At 43.2% G+C, this 21341-nt stretch overlaps 1 protein-coding gene across 1 annotated transcript in view; it reads left to right on the top strand.

The window, feature by feature from the left end:
• The window catches only part of LNX1 (ligand of numb-protein X 1), a 65363-nt gene that overhangs the window by 28682 nt on the left and 15340 nt on the right, over positions 1-21341 (top strand). Inside the window, exons 2-6 of the mRNA XM_086747789.1 lie at positions 745-986; positions 2568-2723; positions 11597-11799; positions 14601-14972; positions 19987-20124. Of these exons, the coding sequence (XP_086603915.1) occupies positions 745-986; positions 2568-2723; positions 11597-11799; positions 14601-14972; positions 19987-20124 (1111 nt within the window). The remainder of the gene's footprint in view (positions 1-744; positions 987-2567; positions 2724-11596; positions 11800-14600; positions 14973-19986; positions 20125-21341) is intronic.

Raw genomic sequence — 21341 nt, forward strand, 5'->3', positions numbered from 1 at the left:
CTCCACCAGAAACAAAGGATTTTGTCACTGCAGAGATCAAGTCAGGATTTAGGATTTGGATTTTCCTCCAGAATTATTTTAGAACCAGCCTTGAACTCCCCAAACTGCTGAAGTCCCAGACTGGCCCAAGGACCTTGGTCTGAGGTCTGAGGACCTGCACTGAGTCACTCGGTGGGAGCCCCACACTCCCTGAAGAGCAGCCCATGCCTCCTGCATGAAGGACCGCAGCGCTGTGCTCCCAGTGTGACCGCCTTGGTGACTGGGAAGATTGGTCAAGGCGCAGGGCTGGGTAAGGTGCCTTTTGTTTCACCAGCAGACCTGGAGAAGCTATCAGGCCTTGCCTTGCTCTCTTTCATTGACCAGAAGCAAGGGGAAAATTATAGTCTGTAGCCTCTGGTTTAATTAGCCACCTGCTATTCCTGTCCTCTTGCATCCACGGTACTATTTCTACATATAAGACTGCAGGCAAGGCCGGGGCGCTCTATTTTTTCTTGACCGGGAGTAGTCTTTCCATGTAAGGCAGTAGTTCAACTAATTTGGAGGACAGTTTTCCTTCTCTTTGATTCTGCGTAACATGATGGGACTAGCATTCTTCCTTCATGTTAAGCGCCCGTATTTTATCAGCCACCGTGATCATCACAGTTTGTACTCCAAGTAATTCCTCGGCAACAAATAATTTCCATAAGCATGCAACATTTAAATACAACTTGTTATCATGTCTCCCTTTCCCTCCCTTCTGCTTAGATGTAAAGGAGCATCCCACTATGGCCTTACTAAGGAACGGAAGAGGCGTTCCCAAGACTGCTCTCCAGACCATGGCTCCAGCTTAGCAGTTGCCGCCCTGGGCCCCGAGCTCTCAGCAGCTGCAGCCATCGCCTTAATGACAGATGAGCCAGGGCTGGTGAACCCAGCCTTCAGCCCCACCTCAGAGGACAGCCAGTCGGGCAGCAGCCCCGGAGATCTGCATCGCAGCAATCGAAACAGAAGTAAGAACTAAAAGTGATGGTTTCAGAGCCTGGTGGCCTCTTTCAGCATTCATTTTCTGTGAAACATATGTTGTTGGAGGCTCTAAAAAAAAAAGGGGAGAGTGAAAGCTTTAATTTTACATGGCTTATCAAATTGCCTGCTCAGTGACCCAATAGATTTGAGGTGAAAAACAAATTTGCTTGGCTAGGGGCACCATCAAGCTGAAGATGGACTAGCTGCACACATGCAAACTGCAGGTCTTAAGAAAGATTATTTAAGCAAGTCAGCTCAGTTGGAAGAGTAAATGGCCGAGGAGATGGTGTAGCTGTGTAATGGCTTCACCAGAACATGGTGGCCCAAGTAACCCCCATAGACCATGCCATGGGCACCTACTCAAGAGCCTGTTGGGAACTGTGTTTGGCAGTTGCCAAGTATTTGCAGGAAAATAAAACTTAAGTGCCTTGGGAGCTTGAGGGATGTTTGCCAACCTCCCAAGGAGGTGCAACTCAGAGGAGCTGGTCCTGCTGAAATAACTGCAGTCAGGGACAAGTTGCACTAGGACAACTTGCCCTGATCCTTCACTCTGTGGTACTACACCTGGCTCTCGTGACTGTCATATTTGAAAAACATGGCCTGGCCAAAGGCAGACTTGGAAGTGTTAACAATAAGTTCAAAGCTTGTATTTGAGGACTCTGAAGCCGAAATGAATGGCCCACCTTGTGTTGCACCAGCTGCATCTTGTGAGAATGGATGAAGGGCTGAAGAAAGATCAGAAAATGAGCCGCACTGTCCTGTTGTGTACATGGGGCTAGAGAGGTGAGAGAAGGGAGGGGGTAAGAAGAATGAAATTAAATCCCACCAGTTTTATTGAGTTTAGAGGCTGCTATCCGATGTGAGGGAATGTTGTATTATTAGATTACAATGTTTGGCTAGCATGCAGAGCTTGAAGAGACAGAACAGCAACAGCCACAAAGATATCTTCAGCAGGATGGAAGAAAAGAGTGACATGTTTTGAAAGTATTATGACTTCTTTTTTTTTGTACTGCCTTCCCTAGGTTAGAAGATGTGACTTAGTTGGTCCCTCTCACCTGATTATCTTTGAATTTTTGACATGAAATTGTTGGCTATCATTGGTGGCTTTGGAAGCATTGCAGGGTTTTGAGGGACTAGTGTGGTTTTTTTTTCAAGAAGAGTTTTTAACAACTTCCAGCTTTTTTTTTTTTCTGTCAAACTTGCATAGATTGGGAAGGGCAGTGCTTCTTCCTTTTATGTGTGTTTTTCAAAAGATTACTACTGATTCTGCCTTGACTGAGGATTATTCTCTCCCAGGTTACTGCACTCACAGCAGATTTCTGTGTGTGGCTGGCAAAACAGACAGGGAAGGTGGCAATTCCAGGGTATGGGACAAAGGTAGGATAATTGTACCCAGATTCAGGTGGACACAACCTTGGAGTATCATCTGGAGTCAGGTGCGAAGGTGAAGTGCAGGCAGCCTTGCTGTTGATGTTATGCCCTGCTGTATGTTGATGGCTGCAGAAATGATGTGGTTCTAGCCCAGAACTGCTGAACTGTACTGATTTGTTTTTTTCCTGCTGTTGCAGCTCGACACTTTGAACGCTCCACTATAAGAAGCAGATCTTTTAAAAAAATAAACAAGGCGTTCAGTGTTCTTCGAAGGACAAAAAGTGGAAGCGCCGTTTCCAACCAGACTGACCAGGAAAGGGAGGCTGTTGGAAATTCTGCTGCTGGAGAGGAAGGTAATGCTTTGTTCTCCTTGTGTTATCACTTAAAATTAGGTAGGGGAACCTATCCATGTGGGAACTGGATGTCCATAGCTGACATGCCTTTCATGTGGTGGGCTGTGCATGATTAAAAAAAAACCCAGAAAACTCAATCTTTCCCTTTTTTCTTCTTTAAAAAGTTATTAGTGACTGGCAGGCAAGAATATTGCTGGGGTGTGTGGGACCTCATGTAGGGCTGTTCTGGTAACAGCCTACGCGCTACAGCGAGCCCAGTATATAGCACATGGGATGTGGGATCTGGGCATCTGGGATCTATTACTGGAGCTGCCGTTGATTTGCTCTATCATTTTGCTGAAGAGGCTTCACCACCATGTGTCTGTCCCCCTAAAGCAAATGGATCACAGCAATCATACATTGTAGGAAATTTGTGAGTTTTGTCTAATGTTTATGAAGCAGAAAATTCCCAGTGGGAAGATAGTATGAAAGTGCGAAGTATGGTAATTATTCCAGCCCTTCTGTGAGATCCTTGATGACAGACCTCTATTACCTCAGCCAGGCAGGTGATGAGGTAAGAATGCTCTGCTCTTAAACACGAAGGAGAGGCCAGTTTGTCTGACATATGTCAAGGATGAGGGGTCTGGCAGGCAGTAGCACTTAACATTTGGCATTCTTAAAGCAATAAATGAATGTTAGTAATTGCCTTGGACTGTAATTATGAAGCCAACATTAGCAGTCATGCATCAAGAGGAAGTGATGATAGAGTGGGAATCATTGTCTTAATCAAGGTGTTCACTGAGTTTATTATTCCTTTGCTTGATGCCTCAGCACCTCACTTCTCTTCCCAGATCAAACATCCAGGGTAAGGGCTTTAAGAAGACAAAATATCCAACTTCCCTTTGCTCTATATTTCAAGCTGTCATTGAAACCCACACAAGAAAAAGGAGAAAAGGCTGCCAAATTCTGTGCCTAATCATCATTATTCTTGAAGTGGTGAATCAGAGAACAGCGTTCAATATTTCTTCTGCTTTCTTTGCTTATTCCTTCAGGAGAGTTTCACTACGTTACTGTGTGCTTGGTACTTACTCTCCTACTCCACATACTTGCTGATGTAGCCGAAATAAAACCTGATAATTCAAAATTGTGAAGCTTTTCCATAAAAATAATGTGAATCTGCTCCTTGGCCTGGAAATATCATTAATAACTTTACTGTCCCAAATATTTTATTACTTTTCCCCAAGTAAAATTCTGCAATAAGTTGTCCACGGCTGTCTTTGAGCAGACAGATATGTTTCTCATTCCATAGGAACTATTCAATCCATTGTAAGCAAAAGCTTGCTCTCGTTCAGCTGGAGTGAAATTCTGCATGTCTCAAATTCATAGTTTTCAAAAGACACCTCTTCAGGATGGGGCATAGACATTTTTGTGACCACTTTCTACGTAGTTGACATTAGTAATTGTTCCACTGAAAGCCTGGTTTCATGTCCACAGTTTCATGTAATCTGGATGCCAACAGTACCTATCCAGTAACCCAGTGCAGTCCAAATGTTAACAGGAGATGTGAAGATAACACCGGCCATGACATTTCCAGCAGACTGAAAAGTGCAGTTGTCTCCTTCTTAGGGAACATATAATGGGGACCTGAAGTGGCAATCACTCCAGAGCCCCATTGACAGTGTCAAGATTGTCATTGTCTCATTGTCTCCTTGGCTCTGCTTGTGGTTTCATTCCTCTGCACCAAGCATGCCTTTGAACTTCCCAATATATTCTACTGCACTGGAAAAACCAGGTGGGCATGCAATTACTTAGTGGGCAGTTACTCTTATGTGTGAGATCACAGAAGCTGGGTACCTAAATTACTATATTAATTACATATGCAAAGAATGCATTTTGAATACACAGTTATGGAATTTGGTCTTAAAAAAAAATACAAGCAAGTAACTTGCAGCAATATAAACACAACCTTAACAAAGATCTCTACTCAGTCCTTTGCAACAGGTGCTTTGTGTAGTAGCATCTCAAAGGCTCTCTCTGTTTCTTCTTGTTGGAGAAGAAAATGAATATACTTCTTTCTGTAGCAGTTATCATCACCCTGCCAGCTGGAGGCTTATTTTCTTCTCTAGTTCTTATGTTTTATTATTTTATTTATTTATTTAAACCCTCAGCTGTTCTGAACAATCTGCAGTTACACTCCTGGTTAGAGTTGCTGGTCAGTCTTTAGGGATAGCTGCAGTATGCTCTGCCCTGTGCTCACTAAAGGTCCAGCCCAAACCCATTGATAAAGGCAGCCTCATGTGCCTGCCTCCCCATGGCCCTCCACTCTCCTGGTAATGGAGGTGCTCCTGTGGGTGGTGCTTCCTGGCCTCAGAGGTCCCCATACCCAGTGTGAATGCTGCTGCCTTGCCCCAAGTTTCACAGATTCATTCCTAGGAGCATCTGAGAGCACACCTCAACCATGCTTCATTGCTCCAGGAGATCAAACAGCACCTGATGACCTCTTTGGTGGCTCCTTTCCTCACCAGGCTTAGTCAATGCTTGAGCAGAATAACGCTGAGACTATGCCAGCCTCACAGTGGGCACAGAGCAAAATAACCCCTTCTTGCTGATAACCTCTTGTTGATAAAGGAGGTTATCATCTGGCAAAGCTCAGTGTAATAGAGTCCATCTGTCCCCAGTTTTCAGAATTCCCTCATTTTAGTTCAGATGTCTCTGTTCAATCTGTGATTTGCCTGTATTTTGGTCAAAGGAGCTCTGAGATCGAAAACCATAGTGCATACCTATGTATCGGCCCTCGGCATCGGCAGCACTGATGACAAATTAACTATTTGCCCACTGCAGAGCGTGTAGGTGCCTTTAATCTGAAGGTGATATGTCTGTTGGACCAATGCTCAGTTGCAATATGACTGTGAAGGTGCAAGGCAAAATAATCATTCCTGATGTTGGAGAAAAAAAATCTTCAAATAACCATGATTCTGCTTATCTTGAAGCTGGATGCAGTACTGGTTTTGAAAAACTCCTTTGCTACGCAGGGAAACTGAAAAAATATGACATGTAATGACAAATGTGTTTCTGTTATAATTACAACAGAGAAGTAGTTACAATCTAATGCTATCTTATACCTGGAGCCAGTAGCCATCCTGCACTGTGAAAATTACTTCATGATTTCCATTTGCAATCTGTGGTTTGATTTGTTTAAACAATATCATATGCACTCCTTTTGGATTTAAATTATTCAAGCTTTCTTCATTCCTCTGTTTAAATGTTTTGGTGACATTTTCATCACAGAACTGTTCATTGTCCAAGCCAAAGAAAATGTTAGAAATGAATGAAAAGTGCAAAGACTGATGAGAAAATATTTGAGGGAAAAAGGCCTTAAGATTTTCTCATTTTTAATAATTTGATCATTTGTAAGTAACCCATGCAAAGAATTGTTATTATTATTATTATTATTATTAACCCAAGCTTGTGATATCTACCTGAGAGTAATCTCATTAATAGCACTTAGAGGTAGAAATAGCTTTCCAGGTCTGAAGTAGACTTTAGGAAAGTTTAAAAAAGACAGTTTCATTCTGAGACACGAGGGAAGGTGACAGGGACATCCTTCTGGCACTGGTGCATTTAAGATATAATATATTCTGACTGGATCTACTAGTGTAAATGACCTTGACAATCTACTTAAATGATAGAATATCTCCGAGCAAAGACTGCACCAGCTTTTCTGTGCTTATTTGTGTCACTGTGCTCTTAGTTTGGCATCACACTCTTTAAATTCACTTCCAAGAAAGACTATATATATATATATATACTCTTTACTCAAGCTGATCTACAAATACAAGTCATAAACCAGTTAACACTTTAGGAAGAAAGTGCAATTGCAAAACCTTCTATACGGTTTTACAGGAAAAGGAGCCGTGCTGTTGGTTTTCAAAAACATTCATCGATTCCATTCTGCAATCAAGCCATTGTAAAATAAATTGAATTTATTATTGCTTGAGGATATCAAATATTGTTCAAAGTCAAACTCATTCTTCTTAGTCTCATGGTGGGTGCAGTTGTACCATCTGTTATTGCTTTGCAGCAGTCAAGACCAAGGCAGCCTTGGCAGGCACCGGCAGGATCACAGAACAGACTCCTGTTGTATGGGTGTATCTCACTCCTACTGTTCAGTCTGAGCCCTGTTGTATTATAGATCTATAAAATAGATAGATATTATAAATACTTCAATGTTTGGGAAAGGTACGTGAAGAAAAAGAAGGTAAGTGAAACACAGATGGCTCTAGGTATCAACCATTTTGTGGCATTAAGGCTCTCTATGTGCAGAAAAGAAAGTGGCTTATCCAGCCCCAGGACAAGACAGCGCAGCCCAACTTTTGTCTCAGGAAGGCTGCACTCCACAGGAATCTCACACTGTTCCTGTTTTCCCCAGATTTGATTCAACTGCAGTTCTGATTTCCCAAAACAGCTGTTGGAAGTCTTACAGAGCTGATTCAAAACACTCTTCTCTAGGACAATGAGCCAGGCAATTTCCAGGAGAAAGAGATTGATTTTGTAGCATTTCCTCCACTGCAGACTGATAAACTGCCTGCTGTAGATGAGATAGCCACAACTCTTTTGAGACACATTCAACTCTACAACAGTTTCATTTTCGTTCTTTTGGGACTGCTTGAGTGAGAGGAATGTTCAGAAACAAGATATTAGAGCTAGCATTGCCTTCTACCTGTCCTCTGCATTGTAATAGCATCCCTGGAGAATTAATGGAAGGCATTAAATCAAAATGATGGCAAACCACTGGGAGAATTAAATGCTAAATGAAAATCAATTGGGAAGGAAGAGTTGCAGAATGATGTCCTGCACTAGCACAAGCGCACATGACATTCACAGACACAAGAATTTTCCAAGAATAGGTTACACAAGCTTCATTTAAATTCTGGTGACCAGGCATTGGGAAGCATGGGTGTGTGTCCCTGCAGGTAGCCTTATTTGGGGGGGTGGTCTGGCACATTGCCTCAGTCAGATCTTCTGATCTAAGTAAGGACCTGCAACCTGAGACACAAGTTTTGTTTGCAATGACCTTTGATTGATCTGGACCCAAGAGTCATAGCAAACATGACACAGTGCTTTGTTATTCTGGATGCTGGCAGAAGTTATTCTGATGGCAACACTGTCAGAGAGCAACACAGTGCGCACAGATGTTAGCTGAAACCTGAGCTCTGAAAGAACACTTACCATTAAGTACTATAAACTGTGGAGATAAAATATTAAGCATACTTAAAATTTTGTATAACAGTCTCATGGCCACTATACTAACGAGTGCTCGGCATCCTACATCATACCAGACAAACGGAGTTTACTGTGAAAAGCTGGTCTCTCCTGTGTTATTTGTTACTGTAATGGGATGTGTGAAAATATCAATAAAATTGCACACTAAAATAAGGAAAATATTGCTTGAAAAAGCACCCACAATCTTTCTGAATGCAGTTGACATTTTATTATATTGACAGATTCAGAATGCTCCATGCAACCCCCGGTGACAAAACCACAACACTCTGTGGGAAAACCTGCAAGAATCACCAAAAACAAGACAGAAAGTTTACTTCTTTCTAGATTCAGCAGCTCTTCGATATTTAAGGACTGGAAATATAAAATGGTAAAGAAAGGTATGCAATACTCCTGGGTTTTCCTGCTCTGGAAAACCTGGTCAAAGAGAATGGAGAATTCTAACTAAGAGTGTAAGGGCTGGAAAATGGGATCTATGCAAACTGATGCTCCAGCCTCACAACAAGCTGTGTATATGTAAATGGTACAAGCCCTCAACCCCATTGGAGTCCCTTAAATTGGGCTGCTGAGGCCCCGTTCACTGTATGCAACCAGGTGCTGAAGCAGGGTCCACCTGTTCTGGGTATGGTTTTTGCACTGGAAAACTTGAAGACATTGCTTTCCAGACACGGCATCATCTTGAAATAGGCATGGTAGGTTTTGATCAAACTGCACACAATGTATGCAGACTGGTGAAAAATTAATTGTGAGTTTTCTTATTGAAAAAAATTGATATTTCTGTATTTTATATATTTATTTTGTCAAACTCACTGTTAGCTTATGAAAATAGGCATTGGCCTTTCACCTATAACAGTCTAGATTGTTGGTAATATAAGCGCCCATGTATAAATCTGGGATGAAAACAAGAGGCAAGTCTTCAATGAAGATAGCAGAAATTAAAAGATCATGCAGTTATTTTGGTTGCTTGGCCTGTCTGAGGAAAATGGTGCAATTTATTAATTACATCGATAAATAATACAAAGCACATGAAGACAGGAGGTGAGGCAGTACATTCTGCTAACTATGAAAAGAGAAACCTAGTGACTTGCAGACTGGCAAGAAAAACGTCTTGGGAAAATTTGTTTTGTTGTAGACTGCACACTTCAGAATGATATTAGGCATTAAAAATTCCTCTGAATGATTCTGCATAAAGTCATACTGAAAGTCAGCCAAGTGCCACTGCAAAACTTAATAAACCGGTTAAGGCATAGTTCAAGATGAAAAGAAACTTACATGTGTTTGTATCTTATATAAAGGTATATATAAGCCTTATGTAAGTGCAGAGACCTGTTCACTGCCACATTGCTCTAATTTTGCTCTGGGATAATTACAGACTGAAATAATGTGTCAGTAGCTTGTTCAGTCCACAGTTCTCCATGGTCAAGAAATGTAACTGGGTAATTCCTTTAGAAAAGTTTTTGGAATTAGCTATGAGGAACGAGGGCGAATGAGGGGTTGAGACAAAAAAAAACCCCACCGTTTGTTAGGACATGAGGTGAATTATCGTGCAGTGGGAAATGGGAGCAGTTCTGCTACAGGACTCCTTTGGTAACCTGCAAAATATATGGAGATATGTATTTATGCTATTTCTGTGCAGAGAAGGTCGGGGTGAGGGGTGTCCAGATTATTGTTTACATTTTTACGTATATGTGTGTATATATATATTTATAGCCACACTGTGAGTGTAAAGTATGCATGCTTATTTTGATGCAGAGATCAAGCCTTTGGTGGTTTTTGAGAAGTACTTGTATTGCCTGGCTTTAAGCACCCCACTGAGTTGCCAGAGTTAATTGCCTCTTTCCTCTTACACAGCAGTGGAGGGAGCTTAACACCTCCCGGGGCGATTCAGCAGTGAAGCAGGCATCACTCCCTTGGAGTGCCCATCCACTATGAAGGAAGCCAGAGCAAGCCAATCACAATGCAAAATTATGCATTTGGGTTAGAGGCCTGGATTTAGATGGAATGAATCCACCCTTCAGGCTAGAGAGAGGCAAACAAGTTACAAACTGGGCAAATAAAGTTCAGAAATAGAGGAGTATGGGGAAAATAAAGTGCCTTCCATTCCTGAGACATTAAAGTTGTTTGCAAAACTGAAGTAAACCCATATTAGCGCAGCAGCTGCTCCTACAAGAGTATAAACTAAATGAATAGTTGGATATTAGGTTGATGAAGGTGGTGTAGCTGTCTAAACAGACTTTTATTACCTGTCAACTCTGTGTAAAACCACAAAGTCGAAGTCTGTGCTACTGGTAGGTGCTTTTTACAGACATGGAGGAAGACAGCTTCCTGTTCCGAAGAGCGTATGATCAAAGGAGTGGTAAGGGATCCAACGTGGTGTTTCTTAATACTTTTTTCCTGTGCTTTCTTTCCCCTTGCTCTCACCCAAAAGGTTTTGGGGCCTTGCTGGTTTGTTGTCTGCTAATTCTGTAGTAGAAAATATTTATTCTGTTTCAGATACTGCTCTGTTTTCATTTAACACTTTATGACTATTCAGTAACAATCCCTGTACTTTAATTTCTAAACTAGGTTATTGAAAAAATATTAGCACTTAATTTTTCTTCTTACAGGTTTTTCATAGAAGTGGTGAACTGGACCCATACATAAAAAAAATTCAAAGGCTTTCTCTCACCTGTGAGGGGTTCAAAATAATTGAAATCTGATACACCTGTACTAGAAAACTCACTGGTGCTTTTACTTCAATTTTGCTCACTAGTGAATGTGGATTAAAATTTTGAATTGACCTAGAAGGAAAGAATGGATTAGTGACATGGTGTAAAAGCAAACATGCCAGTTGAAAAGTAGGGTTTGGACGAAGATACTCTTACCCAGTGCATTATGAATTCAAAAAGGACCACTGCCCACCATTAGTCCCTCTTCCTCACACACAGATTGCCAAGGCCAGTAGAGATCTTTCCCTCCAGGAACCTTGAGCATGCTGTGGTTTTAATACAGGCACATCGCGGTAAGAGCCACTCATTCCTAGAGTTCAAGCAGCGATGAAAAGAAAGAGTTCTGGTAGGGAAACTACTGTGTGCTTTGGGTTGCCCAAGAAATATTGCCTTTCTGTTAGATGAATGTTAAAAAAAAAAGCTTCCTTGGATGTCGCAAGCCAAGCACCCAGTCCTCAGCTGTGGCAACAAAAATGGAGGAAAACAGGAAATTCTGGGATGTGAGACAGGGTGTGCAGCCCACCACAGCATGGGTAGATGTTTGTTGAGGTATCCATGTCCATCTGCTCTAGGGCCACCAACGAGCCATGGCCTGGTTCAGAGGTGTCTCTGGTGACTAAAAATGTATTTTGTTCCCTTGAAATATTAGCACGTGTAAATGTTTTTAAGCACATTTCATCTGTCTGGATTACCTCAAAGGTTTAGGGCTGTGTTTTGTGGGAAAAAAAAATGAAGTTTGAATGTGTAAATTAAAAAACATCCCTTCAAGTCCACTCAGCAAGCATACGTATCCTTTCTTCCCCACTTAGTATAAATCACATCCATGCATAAAACCTAGTTTGGATAACTGACAGGTGCTTCAAGTTATGTGGTGTCAAATAAATACCTTACAATGTGCATTTCCAGGTATTCCCAGGTTGTATCACCTGATTCCAGATGGGGAAATTACCTGCATTAAGATCAACCGTACCGATCCGCATGAAAACTTGGCCATTAGGATTGTGGGAGGCAGTGAGACTCCTTTGGTTCACATTATTATACAGCATATTTATCGAGATGGGGTGATTGCCAGAGATGGAAGATTGCTGCCTGGAGACATGATACTAAAGGTACAGTACTGTGGAGGTACAAGATAAAAGTATCCTAAGAAAGAATATGACCATCTAAGTCAATCATGAGATGAGATTTGGGATGTTACTTGTTTGTGTGGGTAGAAGAATGCATGCAGAAAGACATTCAGGTCCTCTGCATGCTGTGATGATTTCATTCATTTCCACAGTTTTTGAGAGTCATAGAATCATAGAATCATAGAATGGTTAGGGTTGGAAGGGACCTTCAAAGAGGCATAAACTTGTTTATTTTTTCTCTTCACTACCAGGGCTCTCTGATTTCTACCCAAACATAGTAGATTCAAAGTGCAAAGTAGCACAATAGGCTGTTGGCATTTCTGGCCCAGTGGTGCAGAAGTTTTTTTTCTGAATGCAGAGGCTGGGCTTTTTGCCCAGTTCGTTTCTACTGAACTGTGGGCTTCAGTCTCAATTAGTGAGATTTCCATTGCCTTCCATCCCACTTACACCAGGATACGTGATAGGACCCTGATCATGGTTAAGTTATTTTAGCATTTAGCTCCTCTGTATGATGTGTTCAGCACCGCACAGCGTGAGACACTGTCTGCTCTATTTTGGGAGTGTTGTTCCACCAGCAGCCACAGGTGAAATCTCTAAGAACAAACTTGAGCAGCATTCAGGCATACTGGCTGCTACTTCTGCTCCTGTTTCTGTAGAAATGTATACAAGATGAACAAGAATTAGGCCAGATGGTTAAAGATCATTTATCTTATGAGCAGTGGCTTCAGCAATAGCTTTTGAATGGGAACTGCACTCTCAGCTGTCCTAGCAACTTGGAGCTCTGCAAGGATGCTAAATTATATTAATACTTCAATCCTTAGAAGAAAAGAGTGATGACAGAAAATACTAGTTCCTTTCCTTGCTTTGATGCTTTGATGGAGTGCACAGGGTATATTCACATTGCAAGCCAAGGATACAGCTCCAGCTCACCCAGGTGTACATAACCAAAGCATCTTAAATGAGCTGGCTCAAATATTGGCCAGAGAAGGCAAAGAGTTCAGCATAGGTTTTCCAAATTACAGGTAAACCTTTGAGCAGGAGGCTTTGTTCACTGTGGGCCATGCTGCCATAGACAGACTGGTGCTGGTACCCAGGCTAACCAGTGTGGCATGAGCTGGGACAAGGCTACAGGAGCTGGGAGTGGGGGGATTGCAAGGTCTGGCATGCGTATCTCAGCGTCATCTTCCAGGTGGGACTCTAGATGCCCGTCTTACTGCCTGCTCTGGCATGCCATGCTGGTAGGTTAGCGAATAGTTCTCCCAGCCCTACTGACTTCTACTACATACTCCATGTGAGTAATTATTAAGGATACTGTCCTTTGAAGTTCAGAGCAACACCTGTAAGCCGCCATGCTTTCCTAGTTTTTGTTGACCCCAGCAGTAGCTGAGGACATTTGAGGCATGCCAGGGTTGTGACTTGCCTTAGGCCTCATGTCTGACAGACCGTGGTGAAAGAGATTTCACAGGATCACAATGTGGGCATACTTTGCTCTGGTACTGTTTAAACGTGCCTCTGGATTGTGACTCCAGGCGGCAGTTGGTTGAGTGTCACCCAGTCGTGCATTTTAGGGAGGCTTTTTGTCCTGGTGCCAGCACAGAGTGGCAGTTAATGGCACCACTGAGCCAAAACTGTTCCTGCTGGGCATATCCAAACTGCAGTGGGAAGCTGTGATTGCAGCGTGGACGAGCCTGGCTCAACTCTCCCCAGCTGTGGCTGGCTGCCTGGGGGTTTACTGAGGACTCACAGTGATTTCAGCCCCATGCTGTTGCAGCTCATATCGTTTGTGGTACCCAAGCTGGCAAGTTAAAGATAGTTGAGCTGTGTCTCCAGAGGTGCAGTCCCGCCCATCAGACTGCAGCAGGAACAGCCCTGTCATGCCTGCACAGGTAATCAGCAAAAATAAACCCCAGTCAAACACTTTTGCCCATGTTGGGGAACATTTCTGTTGCAGTTTGGAGACTTTTCTTAATATTTAAATGGTTCAACCTGTGCAATGCAGAACTACATGGAAATAACTTGTCTCACTCAGGTTTTCCAGCCAGCAACAAATTACAACCTTGCAACTGGTTTTCATTTAGCAGTGGTAAAGTACAATGCCTAGTCACTCTTACATGACAAGATTGATGGGAAGCTCTTTTCTTCTCCTTCTTTTCCCCAGTCAAATTTGAGAAGTGGCAGTTATGCAGTGTTACTGCCATCTGAGCTAAACCGTACCTGGAAAACACTACAAAAATTAAAAAGTCTGGTTCTCTGGTACAGTATATCAGCACAATCGCTAGTAAATATCCAGGACATTTGAACTCCTACTTGAGGCTCTTTTATTCATTTTAATTAGAGATTCATTAATGGAGAATGTTTATTTTTACTGTGCTTAAAACAGCTGGGAGATAATGAAGAAAAGAAACAGCAGGAAAGTGGTGGGAGTAAAAGGAAAGGCTGGCAAGGCATTTTGAAATCAGAAGCTAGTGGACTAAAACTAAGATATATGAAAGGATATTGGAGTTTGGGGAACAGCTATAATAAAGCTGAAAAATAACATGTATGTCTGGAGACTATCAGGGAGAAAGGGGAAAAAAAAAAAGAGGCAGAAAGTGTCTGTACAGCGTGTCCTTTCCTTGGGGGGAAGACTGTTCTGCACCACAAACTTGGCCTCCTGCGTGACACAGTTTGAAATACCACACATCACTTTGTATGAAGACATCTGTGTAAACAGATCTGCCCTCTCCAGCGCCAATTCAGATTAGACGGTCTTTCTGCTGCTGATTTATGCTTGTCTCTTCCAGGTAAATGGCATGGACATCAAAAACGTGCCTCATAACTACGCCCTGTCAATCCTGAAGCAACCCTGCCATGTGCTCCGACTGACAGTGCTCCGAGAGCAGAGGTACCGATGCCGAAACAGCGGACTTGCCCTTGATGCTTACTGCAACAGGGACAACACTTTCCATGTTGTGCTGAACAAAAGCAATCCGGACGAGCAGCTGGGAATAAAGCTGGTCCGCAAGGCTGATGAACCGGGGGTGTTTATTTTCAACTTGCTAGAAGGCGGTGTGGCTGCCCGTGATGGACAGCTTCAGGAGAACGACCGTGTGTTGGCCATCAATGGGCATGACCATCGGTACGGCAGTCCAGAGAGCGCAGCCCAGCTGATACAGGTTTGTCACCACCACTTTGACCCCGGTTTCTGAACTTTGCAAAAACCAAGTAGCCTATTTTCACCAGCCATTGCAAAGCAGGGGCCAAACTCAATGCGTGTGTATTTGGGGGAGGGAAGGAGACATGTCAAGCTCAGACAGGAATTTACACCTCTAAAAGCTCCTTGGTTTTACTGTGGGTACAAGGGCGAATGTGAGTGTTGGCTCTTGCAGTGATGCCTGTTACTGTCAGGCTTTGTAATGTACAGATCAATGTAAACATCCATATACTCTGCGCATCACTGAAGAGTGACGCCATCTGCCAGAAGGGAGGCCAGCCTCCACCCTGGGAGCACTGGGTCCAGCTGGGTCCTGACTGCTCCAACTCAGAAGGAGCCACAGCCCTCCCTGGTCAAGCCCTGGAGCAAACCAGAGCAGCCTGAGGCAAAAAACAGCGTGTTTCAGGATGAACATCATCTCCCAGACTTGATGATTTCCTATGAGTGTGTTTTATGACTGAAGGTGCTCCATACCTTGTAGATATTTCTTACCTAAATCCAACCCATGGAAATCCAGATGTTTTGGAAAAAAATAATGGTTCTGTAGCTATAGTTTTTGTAGATCTCTAGACTCGCGTGGACAACTAAATGGGTGCCTCTGCAATGCACTAAACAGTCTTACCACAAAACTATCAGAAGAAAACCCCGTGCCTTTCTCAGCTACATAATCAGCCAGTTGCTGCCTAATTTCCCCTCCAGAACCATTTTCTTTTGTTTTCTTTCTTTGCAGCCTACGTTTTTAGAAAACTTCAACGTAAAAAGCAAAGCCAAGAATCTTTTGTTGCTTTTATCTCATCTTTATAGCAGTTGTTATACCTGTGCAATTTTAGATTTCATTTGGAGGCATGCAGAGTATTCACATATTGAAGAATTTAATGTGTGTCAATAAGATGTCAAATCAGGCTGGCTGCTTCCCCTTCCCAACAGATATAATCAGGGCGACATGGGTCTGACTGAAAGAAGCATTCAAATCCATGCATTTTGTGGAACAGATTTCTCCTTTAGCATCGGTTCACAGTTGGCTGTAGCCAAGTTTTATTGAGAAGTTTATAACATAGGTAAAGAAAACAGTGTCTCCTTGCATAATGCCAATTGTTGAAATTCTGGTCCAGCATTTTCTGGATTACTTTATGTAGCTCACTAACTGGGAGCAGAAGGCGGCGGAGAGGGGAGATTTAAATTTTCCAAAGGGAACAAGTCTGGAATGAAAACCTTTCTAAAAAATTGGTATTCTTGGAACAGTTCTTTATGGCTAAAAAACAAGGCAAGAGTGCTTCATAAGCAAAAAACACATGTAGCCTAAAGATGAAATGGAAAAACTGACTAATGAAACCATTCACACACAAGTGTTTAAAAACGCAACTAAAGCTCTTATTGAGTTCCAAAGAGTGGATGTTATTTATAATAATGCTTGAAATGCACACCAGTGCCTGGGAATTTAAACAACATGCCCATCAAAGGGGAGACTCAGGTTTCCAAACAGCCAGGATTACATTGCATTGATGTGAGCTCAATGAATCACATTTGTCTAATGCAACATTCCCAGAACCTGTGTCTTTTTGTAATGTTTTTTTCATCAATTATCATTTGCCTTTCCTGTTTCCATATTATGCCAGAGAAAAACCGTTATACTAAAGCCACAAATGTTTTGCATTTGCTTCTTACACGAAGGGATGTTTTACTGTGTCCTCTGATTTCTCAGCAGTACCCTGCCCGTTGAGACCTCAGCGTGTGTCGCTCACAGTAGCACTGAGGTCTTCAAATTAATGGTAGTGGAAGCTTCAGATACGCCAGATATGTTCTTTAAAAACAGAACTAACATTCATTAAAAGGTGGTGGTGGCTTGCTAGGCAAAGCACAGCTGGGAGAACATCAGATTTCTGTGGAATCTCGTTGATTTCGACTTCTAAATAATTAATAATTGAGATGAATCTAATTCTTCAGGCCTTTAGCAATTATACGTTAGCGTATGTGAAGCAGTTGTTAATCAGTAGATTAGGTGTCTGGCTGTTTATAAGCTCAGTCACAAGAACTGAAATGAAGAAAACGCGCAAGTGCTAATTAGGAACATGCACACATCGTAACACTTAGGAGTTTGCTGCTTCCCATTTGTCGTGTCATCTTTAGTCATGGCCTTGTGTCAGATGTGGCACTTTTAATCTGAATAACGTGACATTCCACATCTGTCTTCCATGGGAGTGACAAGAAAAGGAACAAGGTAACAGATCAGTGGGTGCTCGTGTGAGCCCATCAAGCCGAGCTGCACGGGTTGAGCTAGACTTTACTGACCCAGATGTTCACCCTCCTCTCCCCCTCTTTCCCCTGCTCCAGTTCGGAGCAGCTGTGATGGGCGCATGAGCCCCTCTCTGTCACAACAACTGCCACCGGCAGAAAGTGTCCCTGCAAGAGATGGGGCAGCTTCTGCCGAGAACAGCACTGCTGCCTTTTTTTTAGGATGCAGTTGCCTACCAGATGCTCAGAAGTTGCCCCCGTATCTCTGCCTCCCTGCTTGATCTGCTTTCACTGCAACACAAATTTTAATTCTAGTAGATTGTTGCAGCTATTACTTGCATTCAGGCTCAAAGCTAACTTCATTTCTTTAATTCTTGCTTCAGCATAAAAAACAGAGAAGGAATTGTGGGAAAAACAAGTGGTAAGAGGGAGGGATCAGAATGAAGCAGTAGTTAATATTCTGATCAGTAGAAACATTAATAGTTTTTTATGTAGAAGTACATAAATACAAAAGCTGATCTTGTTGTTTGGATAACTTTTTAAAACACTCTGGACTTCTGAGAAATGACTCAACTTGACTGACCTGGAGACAAATGTGACATTGCAATAGAGACTATTGTTGAACTTTTGCTAGTCATTCTATGAGAATTAATCACATTTACAACCTTCCTCTAAATAACCAATTTTGAGACTAACCATGTGGCAGGAGATGAGTTTTAAACAGAAGTTGCATAAGTTGAAGTTGTTTGTTTTAGAGAAAACTGGATTTTCGTGGGGCCGTATGCCCTTAGGAGGTTTAGTCTTGTATTGTTCAGTTCCATCTCCGTCATATTACAAACGAGCGACCAGGGTGGTTTCCTTTCTCCCAAGATACAACATTCTGCTTTTGGGTAGCAGTTAAGTCCAGAGTCCAGGAACTAATATTCCATAAAAACAGACCCGGTAAAAATACCTAGAAAGTTGTTTTGAAATCTGTGTGTATGTACCAAACAATGTATTATGAAGCTGTGGAGATTTGAGTTGCTGGTGAAAAAACTAGCATCCCCCAAGATACTGAGAAAGTAACAAAGAAGTGCACGTTTTTCACTGAGATATCTCCTCCTTGGAAGTAGCACAGCCTGAACATGCAGATTTTAGGCTTGAAGTTGGAGGTTTAGGAGAGCTAGGTTGCTTTTTTTTAAACTATAGCGACATTTTTCAAAAGCACTTTTTAACTCTCAGCTCCTGCTGTTGAATCCAGTTCCAGAAAAGACAAACCAAACTGTAAAAACAAAAATCCCAGGGGCCTCCTCTGGCTTCTGTTGATTGTTTGCGGGAGATTTGATTTCAATAGTGCAACTGGATCTGTGTTTGGTTTCCAGCTGCTTGTTCAATGCTGGCTTTCCTTGGGGCTTCTCCACAGTGAGCAGGGGACGTCAGTGTGCCAGCAAGCGAGCCTGGAGGTCTGATGCCCCTGGGGCTGCAGTACCGACAAGCATCGCTACTGCAGCCCCATGGGGATCAGACCTCCAGACGTGCTTACGGGGGGCTCTACGTCAGATACTGAGCAGTTCCTCCGTAAAAACTTGTGAGCAAGCAGGCAGAAGTCTCTCTGGAGTCTGGCCCTTAAGAGCCCCTCCTGCCTGCCACCGTATCAGGGTCTTCAGCCTGGAGAGAAGGAGATTAAAGGATTAATTTTTTTATCTCCTGAGTATGCTCCTACAGCATTGAGGCTATTTCTACACTTCAGTTCAGTTTATTGGTTTGCCTTTATGGCAGACATCTATGATTTACCTAGCTAACCCTCATCACCACTGTTGTCTTGAACCTCACTGAAGGGAGAATGGAGCCGCCTGCTTCTAGGGAAAAAAGTGCTGATTCAGTAAGACAGAAAAATTTCACATGTACACAGAATTACTAACACAAATATCAGGCACACGCAGAATACCTTAAAAGCAATGAGCAAACATAACTCCGTGCAAGCTTTGCAGCATCTCTCAGGCACATAAGTATTACCACAGCGCTGTGCAAAAAGGCCCAGGGGCGTTTTGAGTTTATTTTGGGTTAATTGTTTTTGCAGTTCCTGTTCCTAGAGTGTGAGTCTAGTTTCTCCTCCTAAACTCCATTACTCTGTGCACTTCTTTTGCCTGCTCCTTCTCTCCCTCTCTGCCTGCCTCTCTCTTTCTACGTGCAGGATTTTACAGCAGGATTTACTTCTCAAAAACAGTTGCACATTGCTTTCCTTAAGCTGCCTTACATTTGTCATGCTTGTTGCATGCAGGTGGACTCAGTTACATTGTTTATTCCCCACTTTCAGCAGCCAAGGTTTGAGCACATCCCTCGTTACAGGGTTAATTGCCTCTTTTTTCAGAGTTCCCCTCTGGCAGCAGCAGCTCTGGTTGTCGGTCTCTCTTCGGTGGCTGGCACATTGCTGCTCTGTGGTGGTGTATGCAGGTGTGTGCCACAGCTGATCAGCACTCACTGTGGTGGGAATGCTGCTTCCAGCCAAATCTGGGGCAGATAAGACCTTTTTTTTTTTTCAGAATTAAGACCAATTTTTAGGAGAAATATTAAGTAGCATCAGTAATTTTTGATGGATTTTATTGACCTGAACCGATGCTACTGCTTTATGTCCTTGTGACCACGTTAGTGGGAAATCCAAACCATGCTTTAACAGGACCTGCATTTTGTGAATCCTCTGGGGCTGAAGCGCAGGGTTTTATTGCAGCAAGGCGGTGGGATTCACACTGTACCTCCTCCCACAGGCCAGCGAGAAGCAGGTTCACTTCATTGTGTCGCGGCAGACCAGGCAGCAGACCCCTGACATCTTGCAGGAGACGGGCTGGAGTTACAGCGATGGCAGCACCCAACTCTGTCCCGCCGAGAGAAGCAACCCCAGCAAGGTGAGGGCATGAGTGCTTGTGTGGTTTCTCTGCCATCCATGGGACAGGGGACAGGGAGGGCAGCTGGTGTTTTAGTGTCTTGGGATGTTATCTCTGGTTTCTGACACCAGAAGCATGTCATATTTTGCAATGGAAACATAAAAGCTGTGCTCCTTGTTATATGCCGCTTCTGTCCTGACTCCATCTGGGATGGGGAGGGAAAGAGAAGGCGAAGGGCAGTGGTGGGGCAGAGGGCTGACATGCACGCAGCATCCTGGCCATGGGCATGGAGCTGGCCGGTGGTGCGAGCCAGCAAAGGGCAGCGTGCTCCAACAAAAATAAGAGGCTTATCTGAAGTTTCTCCATCTGGAGCTAAGTCTCCAGGCAGAAAGCTTTCATACAGTGGCCTGAGAGATTCCCGTAAGCTGCTTGAAAATTACGGTAATTATTAGTCTGTTACTCATTTCTTAAGGTACCTGCGCTCTGACCTGGCTGGCAGTTCGGTGGCAGAGTGCAGCTGCGTTCTCCACAGCCGCTGTGAGCATGTTGCCTTTCTGCAGGGCTTTGGACCAAAAATTGTGTTCTGCTCTGGCAGCACCCAGCACTTGAGCAGGACAAGGGCTGCGAGAGCCAGCAACGCGCAGCATGGCCAGACCTGACCCGGGGCCGCATGACACAGAGCAACCATCTCCTCCAGATACAGCTCTGGTTACCAAACTGTCCCTCCACGGCTCCTCCGTACCTGGTTACGTTGCGTGTTTAGTGCATTCAGACTTGCAGTCTGCCCTCTGCATAAGGCAGAGACTCTCATGGTCAAATATACAAGGTTTTAAAGCAGAAACCAACTCAGCAAGAGTTTTGAAAATACCTTTTCCGAGTTTACTCAATGTTGTTCTTTGCAGTATAAACAGAACAGGGTATGTCCTTGTAGCAGTTGAGTTTATTTCACTAAATTTAAAGTCACGTGGCTGGTTAATTTACATTAATCGCCCTGAGTGTCATCACTTATGCAAACCCTTGTGAGCTGGTCCCCTGGCCACTAGTGCCAGGGGTGCATCAGGGAGGTGGATGGGCAGGGTTGGTTTAAATCCATCCTGCCTGATGGGCAGCCAGATGTACCCTTAAAGGGACCTTTGGATTGAACCAGCTGTCAGATCAGCTACACAGCTGTCAGGCAGGAAACGAGCCTATCTCTGCATCTTACAAATGCTGAAAGATACTTATTCTTTGCAGTTTTG

Source organism: Chlamydotis macqueenii, chromosome 4 (assembly GCF_036417535.1).
Source record: "Chlamydotis macqueenii isolate bChlMac1 chromosome 4, bChlMac1.mat, whole genome shotgun sequence".
Lineage (NCBI taxonomy): Eukaryota > Metazoa > Chordata > Aves > Otidiformes > Otididae > Chlamydotis > Chlamydotis macqueenii.